General features: G+C 41.6%; 3 protein-coding genes across 4 annotated transcripts in view; 2 read left to right on the top strand and 1 right to left on the bottom strand.

Annotated features, from left to right (window-relative positions):
* ADGRG2 (adhesion G protein-coupled receptor G2) overlaps positions 1-3,256 on the top strand; it is a gene marked incomplete at its 5' end in the record, with an annotated part of 71,012 nt that extends 67,756 nt beyond the window's left edge. For both annotated transcript variants that reach the window (XM_081081167.1, XM_081081166.1), the window contains one exon: positions 1,280-3,256. In XM_081081167.1, coding sequence (XP_080937293.1) covers positions 1,280-1,464 — 185 coding nt within the window. In that variant the 3' untranslated portion in view covers positions 1,465-3,256. The remainder of the gene's footprint in view (positions 1-1,279) is intronic.
* PDHA1 (pyruvate dehydrogenase E1 subunit alpha 1) overlaps positions 1-8,539 on the bottom strand; it is a 313,772-nt gene extending 305,233 nt beyond the window's left edge. The window contains exons 1-2 of the mRNA XM_081081169.1: positions 8,508-8,539; positions 6,242-6,324 (exon numbers count right to left, since the gene is read on the bottom strand). The gene's annotated coding sequence lies outside the window, so the exon portion shown is untranslated. The remainder of the gene's footprint in view (positions 1-6,241; positions 6,325-8,507) is intronic.
* Positions 8,540-8,577: 38 nt separating this feature from the next.
* Positions 8,578-14,983, top strand: part of PHKA2 (phosphorylase kinase regulatory subunit alpha 2) — a 64,298-nt gene continuing 57,892 nt past the window's right edge. The window contains exons 1-2 of the mRNA XM_081080937.1: positions 8,578-8,660; positions 9,001-9,220. Of these exons, the coding sequence (XP_080937063.1) occupies positions 9,143-9,220 (78 nt within the window). The 5' untranslated portion in view covers positions 8,578-8,660; positions 9,001-9,142. The remainder of the gene's footprint in view (positions 8,661-9,000; positions 9,221-14,983) is intronic.

The following is a 14,983-nucleotide window of genomic DNA, read 5'->3' as shown; positions in this document are numbered from 1 at the left end:
AAATGTCTTTAGACATTGAGAAATGTCCTCTGTGTGGGGTGGGCCAGTAAAATCCCAACCCACTCCTACCCCACCCCATCACTGAGAACTATCTATATATATATTAAAGGCTAAGTGACCGACCATACATCCGTCCGACCGTCCAACCAACTGACCGGTATATATGACATACACTGGCAGTCTTATATAATGAAAGTGTAGTATGCAAATTGTTCCCTCAACCAGAGTTCTTCCGGGAGTTCGACCAGGGGGCAGGCCAGCTGGGGTAAGGGCACTGGCAGGTGGCCAGGGGAAGGGAAGGAGTACCCGGCTGGCAGCTGGCAGCCGCTAGGGACCCTACCAGTGCATGAATTTTGTGCACTTGGCCTCTAGTTTAAATTTTGAAACCTTAGTTTCATCATTACCTTGAGATGGAGATAATTGCACTATCCAGTAGGGTAATAAATGACATAATACTTATAACGTTCTTAGCACTGCTATCATTATTATAATTATGGCATGAACTAACAAATTGGCTTATTATTCAGCTTTCTACATTGTCTTCTAATGGTATATTGGTCAAAAGGAAAATATCAAGTAGCCAGAGGGTCTCAGCGGCTGTGCATGCCCCCTCGTCCCCGCACACACAATTCAGGATCATTCTGGGGTCGGGGAGGCCCAGATCCAAAGCACAGTTTCTGAATGCCCAGCTGCTCCCTGGCCTAGACTCTATTGTTGGAATTGGTGGTTTCCCCTTGGGAATCAGTCCTATCCTGGGGTCAGTCAGAGGGACTGGTTTAGTTTACAAGAAATGATATTTTTTCTTGCCATAACTGTTGTCGCTCTGGATTTCTCTGGTACAAAGTTTTATTTTATAGGAAGCTTAGGGAACCAAGAACCTTGTAAGAGGACATATAGGGATCTCTGTTAACCTTAACCTTTTGGGGTAGATCAGAATATTATATTAGGTTATATTAAATATATGCTACCACTTGAAGTCAATAGATGTTCAACCAGAGTTAGGAAATGGGCCCTTTAAAATCAAATATATTGTTTTGCTTCATACTTTGAGCATTTCATTTTTAAAAACGGCCACAGAGGAAACATTCTCCAATCTGTTTTACTTACTTTGAGTGGCCTTAGGGAAGGAATGAAAGTAAATACAATATAATAATATATCATGAACATTTTTAAAACGTTCTATGTGTGTGTGTATATACTTAAGAATAAAGTGTGTATTTTTAAACTTATCCATTTCTGTGGATATTTCATGACACCAATTTTGGTTTTCATTATATAGGGAATGCTCCTACAGAGAAGAATGGTGTTTCTTTCAGTGTGCAGAATGGAGATGTGTGCCTTCATGACTTCACTGGAAAACAGCACATGTTTAATGAGAAAGAAGATTCCTGTAATGGTAAAAGTCGTATCGCTCTCAGAAGGACTTCAAAACGAGGAAGCTTACACTTTATTGAGCAAATGTGATTCCTTTCTCCGAAATCAAAGCATGATGCTTGATAGTGTGAAAATGTCCATTTTTACCTTTTCCACAATGTGAGATGTATGAAAATCAACTAATTTTATACTCAGCAACTTCTGGAGGAGCATAAGCTAATTGAGGGCAGTGGTTACAATTGGAAGAGAAAGCCAAGACATTTTGAGACATTTGCAACTTGGTTTCTTATCCTTCATTTTAAAAGAAGATTGGTTTTAAACAACTTACTAAAGATTCGTTTAAAGAAAATATAAGTAGTTCACTTCCAGCCACATTTTACTAGTAAAGAGGTTAAGTTATGTTGTCTTTGATAACATTATATAAAGCAACTGTTGACTTCAGCCAGTTGGTGAGTTTAATTGTGCATGCCTTTGTTGTAAATAAGCTAGATTCTAGTGACCCACACATCAGCAATCTTACTTCTACATTTTTTGTATTTATTTTCTAGTGTGTAAATTTATTTCTTTGTAGAATCATGGTTGTGTTGTTGTGTCAAATGTGATAAGATAACTCAAAAAATTTCTTGCTCATTCACTGAGTTGTAAAACTCCTTTTGTAGATTACATGGGATGTGAAATACAGAACTTCAAATCAAAAAATAATGATGCCAGCCAGACTGGGGAAAAAATGTAAACAGATGGTGCCACAATTAGCTTATACAATGCCTTTGAGCAAGTTAAAAAAAAAAAAAGGTACCCCACTAGACAGGCACAGCCCCGTGGGCTCATGGTTTGGCAGAGTGGGAGCCATATTTTAGCCCCACTCACCCACTAGAGTGCACCCTTGTACAGGGTGTAAATTGTATATACCTGGAAACATGGCATCCAATAACCCATCTCCTGGCCTTATCCCTAATCATTAAATTATGGAATCTGTACCAAGATGTTTAGCTTAATACCATGGCCATAGAGAGGGATGGAAGTATAATCTATTCTAGACCACATATGTCAGGAAAATTGTGAATGGGGAGAAGATACATACACTGCCTCTTCTCAAATCCCCAGAGCCTTTCAGAAAAGGGGAGTAGCATAGGGATTACTTTTTAAAAGAGATGTATATAAAGAAAAAAATCATATTGTTCTTTAAAAAGCAATTGCATGGTACTTTGTTGATTGTTATGACGGGTACACTGTGGCCCAGGCAGAGCTATAGTTATTTTTTAATAAGAGCTCTAGTCTCAAAGAGTGTATAGTGACAAGGGGGAATAGCTATTGGGAATGGTGAACTATCCTGCAATGCTATTATTTCCATATGTATCAAACCCTGATTGCTCCTAGTTATAGAGGGTCTATCTTGTTTCCCACCTACAGCTGTGTGAGCAGTGCCTCAAGTGTGTTCTTATTAGGAGCATTTCAAAACTCTTTAGTTAATCAAAACCTTTCAGTTGAGTCTTTCACTAAGGTTCCCTCGCATATATTTCAAGTGAATGTTGTATTCCAGATTAACGATAGTAATAATATAATATACTTCTATGAGTGCTGATTTGCCTTTGCAATATTTCTTCTCCAATTTATTTAATTGTCTTGTATTTATATGTTAAAATTTACCAAAATATTAAAATCAACAAATTTGCAGCCTAGCTGGCATGACTCAGTGGTTGAGTGTCAACCTAAGAACCAGGAAGTCATGATTTAACTCCCGCTCAGGGCACATGCCTGGGTTGCAGGCTCGATCCCCAGTGTGGGGCATGCAGGAGGCAGCCGATCAATGATTCTCTCTCATCATTGATGTTTCTATCTCTCTCTCCCTCTCCCTTCCTCTCTGAAATCAATAAAATACATTTAAACCATAAATTTGCAGTTAATTCTTTTAAGTTTGAAAACTTTCACACACAAAGAGAAAACATTTCAGGTCCTTTCCCTGGAGGTGCGGCATGGAAGTAGAAGGACAGCCCAGATTAAGATGGCCATAACAGTAACATTCTTTGGCAAACAGTAGGCACACTGTGACTTTGAAGTTAAAGCAAGGTTTTTTCTGTCTCATGAGAATCACTTTATGATTTCTCTCATTTTCCTCTTATTCTTTCAAGCTTATCTCTTTAACACATGTTGCCATTGGCCCACATGAGCCCCAGATATGGATCCCCTCCAAGTGTCTGCTCCTTTACCACTGAACAGTAGGATTTCAAGAAGGACAGGATTTGGGGTTTCTGGGGGAGCTGATTAGCATATGGGAGCCACAAATGGGGAAAGCTGGCCTCAACCACAAGAGGTCTCTGAGCAATCTCTCCTTCGACAATACTCAGCAGCTTCAAAGAGAATTGTTGAGTATTAAGGAAGGTGGTGAGAGACTCTAGATTTGGTGGGTAAGATCTCCCAAACCAAATCTGAAGCAGATTATGTAACCAAAGTGTACACAGCAGGATACATAATGTCTGGTGTCCTTTAAGATCCTACTCCCCTTATTTTTCCTGTTGTGTTTTGTGTCCTTAAGTCAAATTGTCTGTTTGTTTTACTTCAGACTGATAAGGGGCAGGACAGAGAATGTTCCTGAGAAGCATCCTCCTTTGGGTTTAAAATTGGTCCCACAATCTGAGACTCTACTGAAGGAGATAGAGGTGGTGCCAATATGAGGAGGTGAGGAGTGTCACAGGAGTGGCCAGTATTTGAAATATTTCCTCAGAACATTTAAGAAGTTTTGTGTGTTTTTTCCCAAAACACACTGCAATCATTAATCCCTAAAGTAATTCTATTAACTTTAATGAACAGCATGAAGATTGCTCTCGGCAACAATGGCGAAATGGCTTCATTTAAGATACTTGGTTGTGTCTAATGAGGTTACCTAGGAGGCAGGTTAGTTTGTTGAAGGCCATTTTGAAAAAGAGCTAATTGACTAAATGGGCGCTTTATCAAATGGAGTTGTATGTTGTCATTTTGTCTCCATAACAGCATTTTAAAGATTATTCAGTTTATCGCTGCCTCAGCTCCTTGCTGCTATGGTTGGAGTCTGAATCACAGGGAAAAGGAAAGTCTGGTCATATGAACATAACTTTGAACAGGAAAAATTCTTATCAGTATATTCTTTTTTTCTTTTTACCTCAGTCCTAGGTACAGTATCGAAAACTTAGGGCAGACAAAAATTGAATACATTGCTTGAGAATATGTTCTTTTAAATACATTTATAAGTATTCTTCACTGTGAAGAAATCTTAGGCTCCCTTATGTTTCCTCTCTTTACCTCTCAATCTCAAACTAGCTATAGGAAGCTGGAGCAGAGACAAATTCAACATTCTTTAGTATATAGTGATGAAAAACAAAATTAGTTCCAGTCAATTAAAGTTAATATGCCAAAGGAATAACTAAATTTGGCTAACTGGCTATTTTCAGCAAACTGGCTATTCTCCTCTGTGTCAAAGATGGAATTCCTTTCTTTAAAGTCAAAGACCTGAACTCACTAAGAGAAATATTTTTTGGTTTCTGTTTTGGATGCTGACATGTGGTTCTCTGGGAACTTCCTTGGCTGAAGTCCCTGTAGCAAGACAATGGGTAGATACTCTGACTGGAATCCAGGATCCAGTTCTGGGTTTTCACCTTTATGAAGATCATGAACCAGCTTCAGAAACAACAACATACCCCATCACTTTCTATATTTGATTCTTGACAAAAATTTGAGAAATGATCAAGAAACAGGTCTCTACTGGATCCCAACCAGAGAAAGGCTTCATGGCTATGGGACCAAGATATAGAGGTTTTGTATCTCAGGGACACAAGGATACTAAAACATGTCTCATTTTTATATAGCACAGCTTCTAGTCCAAAATGAATCTAGTCACTAAAATTCACTTGAAAATTTAAAAGCTAATATGTAGTAGTCTTCATTCTTGGTTTCATTCCTGAATTTCAAGCTTATTGAAAAATATAGGTCATATGATAATATACATTGATGCATAGACCAAAGCCTAAGAATGTAGGCTGGGTATAAGCCAAAAAGGGTGTATATGTGTATAGCAGAGTTTAAAGAATGAGATCAGGTAACTGAAAATGTTTCTATACTGGATGGAAATGTCAGATAATGAGCAAAGGTCATCAGTTATTTATTATGGCTGCAAAATGGACTCTTGAAGAAGCACTCAATGTGAGCAAAGCAGTAATGAAAAGAAGCAATGATCCCAGCTCTTAGATTCAGAAGAATATATGAGAGTTCTAGTAAGAATACATATTCATATTCAAAAAGAGATTTAATTGATGATAAGTGTGGGGAGCCGATATAGGGTTAAGCCTCGGACTGACTTGTTGGCAAAGTCACAAACAAGTCTTCTTCCGAGTCTTAACCCAATCTGAGAGGTGCCCACTGATTTACACGCGCTGTCATTTAAAAAATAAAAATGGGGGAATTTGCCGGAAGCTGGTCCACCTTTGCTGCTTGACACAGTTGCTGCAGGGAAGAAACATCTGCACAGCTTATGTTTCAAGGGACCTGGCGTCTATGGCATACTGTTCTTAATATGTTTGCTCCCCTTCTTTGCGCTATGTGTTTTAACCAAGGTCACCTCTCCGAGAAAAGTTGTTTAGGACTAAGGAAGGGAATCAGTAAAACCTCTTAACTAAGTGCCAGGTGGCTAGTTAATCACTTTAACTGCAAACAATCACGCTTAAGCTACATAATCTTTACTTAGGATAATCTCCTTCAGTTACTTCCTTGTAGCTTAATAGAACAATAGAGTAACCTTGGAATGGAGATAAGAGACACCCTAACCTTTGGAATAGAATGGATACGATTAAAATCAACTGGTATAAATACAGATGTAACAGGATAATAAAGACAGAACCTGGCTATGATGATCAACTGAACGCTGTCTCCGTGTCCTTCATTCTTCCCTGATTCCGTCCACACCTTTGGGAACCCCTGGACCTGTTGGGGTTGGATCCCAACAGATAAGTTAATGTCTAGTTTTATTTACTCCTAGACCATAGTAAATTCTGCATGGAGGTACATCACATTAATCACTGCATAATTTAAGAAAGTTATCCAATGGACCTGGAGAACATTATGCTAAGCGAAATAAGTCAGTCAGAGAAAAAGAAATATCACATGATCTCACTCATTTGTGGAATATAATGAACAACATAAACTGATGAACAAAAAAAGATCCAGAGACAGGGAAGTATCGATCAGACCATCAAACCTCAGAGGGAAGACAGGGGAGGGTGGGGGGGAAGGGGGAGAGATCAATCAAAGGACTTGTATGCATGCATATAAGCATAACCAATGGACACAGACACTAGGGGGGTGAGGGTAAAAACTGGGGGGCACTAGGGGGGTAAGAACACATGTAATACCTTAATCAATAAAGAATAAAAAATAAAGTACAAAAAAGATTTCTATATACACATTTTTTAAAAGTATGTAAAATGCTGTTTATGTAGTCACTTATGTTTGGGGATGATTTCTGTGATAAGCTTTGTTGGTAGAAACAGAATATATGGAATCTATAGTCAGAATTAGAAATGCTGCATCAGCAAAATCATGGTTCATCCAGCAAAATTGGAGACAAGTATGTACTAAAGAGAAAGAAGCCATATGGTTTTGAGAGAGGAGAGACTAGGGTAGAGTTTAGAAGTTTGGGCAAAGATTATATGGGGGAGATTTGAGCTATCTGTAAAAGGTTTATGAGTTCAAGAACTTCTAGGTCACAAACTTCCCTTGGTGGATCTCCCACTAGCCTGGGGACAATCTGGATAAATAAAGTAGAAGATCAAGAATTCAAAAAAGAGAAAGTTATCCAGACTTACGTAGGAAAATAAAATACTATGTGAGAGATGAAGGGTTTGGCGCTTTAGTTGAGTGACACAGATTTATGTTACAGGATTTTTTAAATGAACCTGATTAGGGATTATACATAGGGGAATCCAGCTGAGCAGGATTGATTTTCATTCATTCACTCATACATTCATTCAACATTAATTAAACTACAACTACATGCTCAACTCTATAGCAGACATGGTAGGAAATACCAAAGACTGTTTCCACAAATAACTTACAATCCAGTTAGAAAAACATGCTGTACATGAAAAAAAATTACAATGAGGCAATACATTGTCGTCAAATGATGATGAAAACACCTATGATTTATGAAGTACTTTTCTAGGAACCAGGCATGGTGCTACGTGCTTTATAGTCATCCTCTTAATTTTCATAACCACCCTATTATTACCCCCATTTTACAGACGAAAACAGTGAATTTGAAGCAGCTAAAATAGCATGCCTAAGCTCACACCACTTGTAAATGGCAGATCTGGAATTTAAAGTCAATTTGAACTCACTCCAACACCTAAGCTCTTAGCAAAGAAATTGTTATGGGAATTCAGATAATAGGGAGGACTAACTGGAGGGAGGAACTGTGCGGACATTTAAAGGAAAGATAGGCTTCAGATAGGCAAGGAGGAGGAGGAAGGGCCTGTTGGGTGAAGCAAGCCATGAGCTCATGGAAATGATTACATTAGAGAAGCTGTCCAGTGGAATTCATATGGGGCCAGATTTTGGTGAAAAATGAATACTGGGCCAATAATTGTGAAGTGTAGGTAATTATGGGTCACAATAAACTAATCTAAGTTTCAAATTGTAGGCCTATGAGATTAACTGCAAGGCCTGGCCGGGTGAGCAGCGTCCAGATGACTAGGAGTGGGGTTGGGGGCGCTAGGGACCCTGTCCCAGCCACCCCCTTTTCTCTTCCCTACTGGACCCCACTATTCCACTTCCGCTCTGCCAGGAGACTCAGCCAAGGGCTAGGCGAGGAACCCAGCCCGCAGAGGGGCGCCCGGGAGGCCGCAGTGGGCGGGCTTATTTTTCCCGCCTCTGGTGAGATTGGCAGCTCATTCTGGGAGTCTGCTCCAGGCTGCCTCTAGCCCAGACCGAACCCTCCTTTACCCCCATGGCCTTGGAGGAGGGTTCCGCCCGCTGGTGGGGACAGACCTGGGAGCGGGACTAGAGGGCGGGACCAGGTGCCGGACTGTCAACACACCTCGGAAAGGCGGGACCGGTTACGCCGGAGGGATTTTGGGGCGTCCTGGGCCCCTAGCGGAGCCCACGCCTACCTTGCTCTGCGAGTTCCGCTCCGCTCAGCGTCGGGGGCGGGGGGTGGAGGCGGAGCCATGGGCGGGGCCCAGGCAGGGGCGGGGCATTCTAGGTGGCTGCAGCAAGCGGCTCTAATTCTTCAGCCTCCGCTGCAATCGGCAGCTCTCGCGTAGGTAAGGCGCTCCAGGAGGGATCCAAGTTCCCCGCTGCTCCCGCGATCTTCCTATTCTCCTTCCCCTCAGGCCGCAGCCCGCGTAGTTCTGTTTGGTGGTGGGGGCGGGGCCGCGGCTGTGGGGTAGGATCGGGCTCGGTGTCCTCCCCCGGGCCTCCTCGCGACCGCCTTTAGACGAAAAAGGCTCGGCGGGGGTGTCATAGCCCCACGCCCGGAATCCAGTCCCCGATTCTTCCGCGGGACCGCCAGAGCGCCAGCTGCCGTCCCCGCCCCCGCGCCTTCCAACCTCATGAAACTCTGGTTGTTTCCCAATCATACTTAGATTCTATCTTTTTTGTAAGCTCTGACCTACGACTGCCGGGATCCATCCCAAGAACTGATTGAGACTGAGTGTTTGGAACCAGGCCCGTTTGACAATTGCAGCCCAGGCGTCCCACCTCCGCGCAGCAGGTCAGGCCCCGGGACCCCGGGAGCATCGCGGAGATGAGGAGTAGGAGCAATTCCGGGGTCCGCTTGGACGGTTACGCTAGGCTGGTTCAGCAAACCATCCTGTGTTACCAGGTAAGAAGGGATCATCCCCAGTCCCCTCTTGGGTCCTGAGACTTTGCAGTTGAGAGGTTTCCTCTTTAAATTAAATCTTGCTGGCCTGTGATTAACACCCCCGCCCCCCAATCCCACCCCATCTTCTATGAGTCAGGGGATCAAAAGGCTGTGTGGCTACTCTTCACAGAATTTTTTGCCCACTGTCTTTTTGCATTGACTCTGCTTCTTTTGGGTAAGAGAGAAGGTGTGTGTAGGTGGACAGAGCCCACTGAATGAGGATGATGAACTCTGGACTTGGAGGACAGTAGACAGGAATGAAGAAGCTCCTGAGGTTTGCATCTCACTCTGGAGTGTGGGGCGACCGCTGCTGTCCCTCCCGTGGATCACCTTGTTAGTTACCCACCTGGCAGGGCCTTAGGACTTATTCTGGTTGCTATTTCACAGAGGAGAAAACTGCAGGCCAGAAAGGTTTCTAGGGTCAGACCCAAATTCAGGTCTGCTCCCAAATTCCGGAGGACCTCTGAAGCTGCTCATATGGTCTGAAGCATGAGTATGCCTGCTGTTTTGTATTACCAGGCTAAAGTTATATGTGGACCCATCATATAAGAAAACTAGACTATTTTTATTCCTAGTGAAGACAGCAGCTATGTTGCTTGCCTTCAATCAACAGCAACTATTTATAGGACCCTCCTGTCAGAGAAGGAAGTGGCATTCCATGGTTAGATTCCTGGCCTGCGAGTTGAGAGCCTAGGTCACTCCCAAGCCACTAACCATTATCCCTTCTTAACAAATTTCTCAGCCTTGTTTCCCCATTCTGGAAATATTTATTGTGTACCTATTATATGCAAGGCTTCTGTCAGGTGGCTGGACTCACACAGAAGAATAAATTATTGTAGTGCAGTGAGATTTATGCATAGGGTATAAAACCAGTATCCATTGTATGAAACCCCTGGGGCCAGATGTGGTTTGCAAGTCAGAAATGTTTGGATTTTCAGAAAAGTAATATGCATATGTTATATATCTTCTATACTAATAAAAGTGTAATATGCTAATTAGACCAGATGTCCTTCCAGATGACCTTCCGGACAGACAAAGCCAGGGCTGCGAGGGAAGCCCAGGGGGCGACTAGAGGGAAGCCCTGGTCCTAGGTGCCAGAGGGAAGCCAGTGCTGGCAGCCGGGGGAAGGAAGGCCTACTCTTGCACGAATTTCATGCATCGGGCCTCTCTAGTTCTATAATAATTGCAATGGAGTCTGGGCAGCACCCCTTAATCAAACACATTACTATTTCCACGTCAGAATATGAATATTCATACTGAGTAGGAAAGTAAAGACTGAAAATAGTTTTATTTCAATTCAGGTCACCTTTTGCCACCAAATGAGCATGCTGCAAGCTTAGGAAAGCATTAGAAATTTTCAGAGCTTATTGGCTTTTGAAATTGCACATGAGGGACTGTGGCTCTTGTTTTGGAAGGTTAGCCCAGTGTAGGGAGCAGAGGAGGAGTCCTGAAAGAGATCATGTTCAAACTGAGAACTAAAGAAGGAGTAAGCAGGTGAACGGAGGTTATTTTTTGTCTTCCTCTTTCAAATATATTATAATTATATCTACAAAGTGTTTTTTAATATATTTTTATTGATTTCAGAGAGGAAGGGAGAGGCAGAGAGAGGGGGAAATGTCAATGATGAGAGAGAATCATTAATCAGCTGACTCCTGCACGCCCTACACTAGGGATCGAGCCCACAACCCAGGCATGTGCCCTGACCAGGAATTGAACTCTGACCGCCTAGTTCATAGGTGGACACTTAACCACTGAGCCACGCCAGTCAAAGTGTTTTTAAATACAAGTTGAAAGGCTGTTCTTTTCATTACTGTGATGGAAAGGGCTATAAGGCGAACTGATAAAGCTTGGTTCTTGTGTCACACCTGGGTTTAAATCCCTACTTCTGCTTTCAATGAATGGCATGTACTTGACCTCTTTGAGTCCATGCACTCATCTGTAAAATGGAAATAATAACACCTGCCTCCATTGAAGTATTATGAAGAAAAAGTAGTGCCCAGTCTGTTGCCTGGCATTGTAGTAGGCAATCACTAAATAGTGAGTGCTATTGGTGGTGTTAAGACTTGGATGTAGGCCACACACACCCAGGCCAAATGTCCTTGTCTTACCACCTTGGCCCACGATGCTCCCTTTCCTAAAGAACTGGATCCAGTTACTGATTCTTTCTGGTCTTTGAACATATTATGTCTTCCACTGATATGGTGAGATCCTTGAACATAGAGACCTCATTAGTTTTGTTCCCTTTTCATCAGGCAGTGCTCCACACAAATGAAAGCTACTCTTAAGTCCTGCAGGCTCTGAGCCATCCTAATGACCTAGCTATTGATCCAGACTTGCAATCCCCCGGAAGCAAAAGAACTATTCTTGTTAAAGCAAATCTGCAGTGTTGGACTTTTCTCTCTAACATTTTAATGATTAAAAAGTGGACTGAGCCTTTAGTTGTATTTATTTTGGGGGTAGTTGGTGAGAAGCCTTCATGTTTGTCCTCTTTTCCCCTTCCCAGCTGCATTGTCAAGCTCTGCTAGTTAACCAGAATACTCCAGGTATGGTTCTGCTAGGAAATCCCATGAGCCTGAACATGTAGAATCCTACTCCTTCCCACCTTCCCTCAACCACACCCACCCTACCCCAACAGCTGGTCTTCACAGTTGTAGAATCGCAACCCATTTAGGGCTTCATCTTTTCTGAGTGATCTTAGGCATGCCACTTAACCACTCTGTCAAAATGAATGAATAATTTTGTTATGTTTACTTTACCACAATAAAAAATAAGTGAGCTAGAATAATGCTTTCTAAAGTTTATGCTATATTTCCCCATCTACAGTAGATATGTGCAGATGTTTATGAGGCATTTTTTTCAATGTCAGCTGGTACAAGCTTTGAACTCTGTTTCTGATTTGCTTTTTAAATCAAGATCAACTTACATTGATTTTATGTGTTAGAAATTATTCAGTGTTACTGTCAAACTCATAAACATTCTTCTGTTAGAGACAATAGTTTGCTCATATCAGCTAGCATGTCAACCAATTCCTTTTCCTATATCCATGAAAGAGAATTTTTTCCATTAGTAATTTGCCAAATATACTTGCTGCTTAATATTATTTGAATCTTCAAGAAAAGAAGGAAAGAGCTATGTTTATAAAAAGATCCTTTGCAAGTTTGATTTTATATATTGAGAGAGCATAAGTATGTATTCTAGGAAGTATCTTCAAATATTTGTTGACTTACAAAAAAGAAATTCCTAGATTTATTTTGGCCAGATAAGAAATACTAACTTTGTACATTTCTTCAAGATCAGCTCTGTTTGAAGGCTCATTTATAAAACTGTTCAGTACAAAGTGGTGATAAGAGAATATGGATCAGAAAGAAAAATCATGATCAAGGCAGTGTTCACTGTAATTGCAGATTATCCATATAATAAAAGCCTAAGTGACTATTATGGCAGAATGACCAGTCACTATGATGTTCACTGACCGCTAGGAGCAGACACCCAATGCAGGAGCTGCCTCCTGGTGGTCAGTGCACTCCCACAGGGGGAGCAGACGCTGAGCCAGAAGCCAGGCTCATAGCTGGCGAGTCCAGCGGCAATGGCGGGAGCCTCTCCTGCCTCTGCAACAGCTCTAAGGAGCAGCGAGCTGAGCAGTAAGGAATGAGCAGGTGGGTGGTAAGGAGTGAGGAATCTCAGATTGTGAGAGGGATGTCCAACTGCAGCTTAGGCCTGACCCCCGGGGATTGGGCCTAAACTGGCAGACGGACATCCCCCAAGGGGTTCTGGACTACGAGAGGGCGCAGGCCAGGATGAAGGACCCCCCAATGCACAAATTTTGTGCACCAGGTCTCTAGTTCTATATAATAAAAGCCTAATATGCTGTGTCCAGTCATCCGTTTAACCAATCAAAGTGTAATGTGTTAATGATAACCTAAGGCCGCTCACTATGATGTGCACTGACCACCAGGGGGCAGACACTCTGACTGGTAGGTTAGCTTGCTGCTAGGGTCTCGTCAATTAGGACTGAGCGAGATGGGCCAGACATGCCCGGGAGCCCTTCTGTGGTCCTCCCCAGCTGGCCAACCTCCTATGTCCCTCCCCAGCCCTGATCGTGCACCGGTGGCATCCCTCGACCTGGCCTGCACCCTCTCACAATCCGGGACCCCTCAGGGGATATCGGAGAGCTGGTTTCAGCCCAATCCCACAGGCCAGGCCAAGGGACCCTACTGGTGCACGAATTCATGCACCGGGCCTCTAGTTTGTTATAAAAAGCAGATTATTAAGAGACCAGGATAGTAACTAAATAATGCCATTTAGCAGCAATGGAATTTAAAATGAGAAGAATGGAAAAACTAAAACATGGAGTAATGGAAAAAATAGTAATAATTTTTTAAAAGATATAATTAAATATTGGAAAGTAATAATATGGCAGAAGACTGGGAGGAGACTAGAGGTAAAGCATTCTAAGACCCTTCTTACATTAAGAAGGAAGATAGAGGTATTACATATTTTAAATCAGGAGTTCATGTTTAAGCATTAGCATTAAAGTAAAATAAGTGGAATATATAACTTTTAAAGCAATGGAGGAACAAAAAAATTTGACAACTCCACAAGAAGGAAGGAAAATAATGCTTGGGGAAAACAGGAAGTTAAAAAAAAAACCACACTCACAGTAAACATAAAGGACAAAACAAGAAGATGCAAATAAGTCCAACTATATTAGTACTCACAATAAATGTACATTTTAAAATTAGCCAGATAATAGAAATTATTTAAAAATATTTTAAGATACATGTGGTTTGCCTGACTGGCGTGGCTCAGTGGTTGAGCATCAACTATGAACCCAGAGACCATGGTTCAATTCCAGGTCAGGGCACATGCCTGGGTTGCAGGCTCTATCCCCAGTGTGGTGGCATGCAGGAGGCAGCTGATCAATGATTCTATTATTGATGTTTCTATCTCTCTCTCCCTCTCCCATCCTCTCTGAAATCAATAAAAGTAAATAAAGATACATGTGGTTTATAAGAGACAAAATCTAAAACAGAGGGTACTGAAAGGTTGATAGTAATTTAGTGGGACAAAATATACTAGGCAAATGCAAACCAAAAAGAAATTGTTGTAATTATACTAATGCCAAGCAGTAGACTTTGAAATTTAAAAAAGTGTTATTACTAAATGATAAAAGGATAATTCACCAAGAAAATAAAGCAATTTTAAACCCACAGAATACTAACAACATTGCTTCAAAATGTATAAAGCAAAACTTGACCTTAATTGTAGAAGTTAAGTCTATAATCATAGTGGGAGTCTTTAAACTCCCCCTTTTCAGATACTAATAGATCAAGCAGAGAAATAATTAGGACATAGAAGATTTGAGCACCCTAAGAAACAAACTTGATCAAGTATGCATACATAGAACTCTGTGCTCCACCAATAGGAAATAGTATATTTTTAATCTTGCAAAGTGTACATTTTTATTTTTAAATTATGTCTCCTTTTCCCCCCATTGACCTCTCGCTAGCCACCCCCAACCCCTTAGCATGTGCTCTCACACCCCCCCTAGTGTCTGTGTAAATTGGTTATGCTTATAAGCATACATACAAGTCCTTTGGTTGATCTCTTATCCCACCCCCCGACACCCTCCCCAGTATTTTTGATACTTTCTTTTTACCCAAACTTGTCATGAATTTTTCAAAAAAGAAAGTGTCAAAAACACTGAAAAATCAAATTTATGTA

This window comes from Myotis nattereri, assembly GCF_964212035.1.
Source record: "Myotis nattereri genome assembly, chromosome: X".
NCBI classification, from domain to species: Eukaryota; Metazoa; Chordata; class Mammalia; order Chiroptera; family Vespertilionidae; genus Myotis; species Myotis nattereri.
This window is presented reverse-complemented; position numbering and strand designations above follow the sequence as displayed.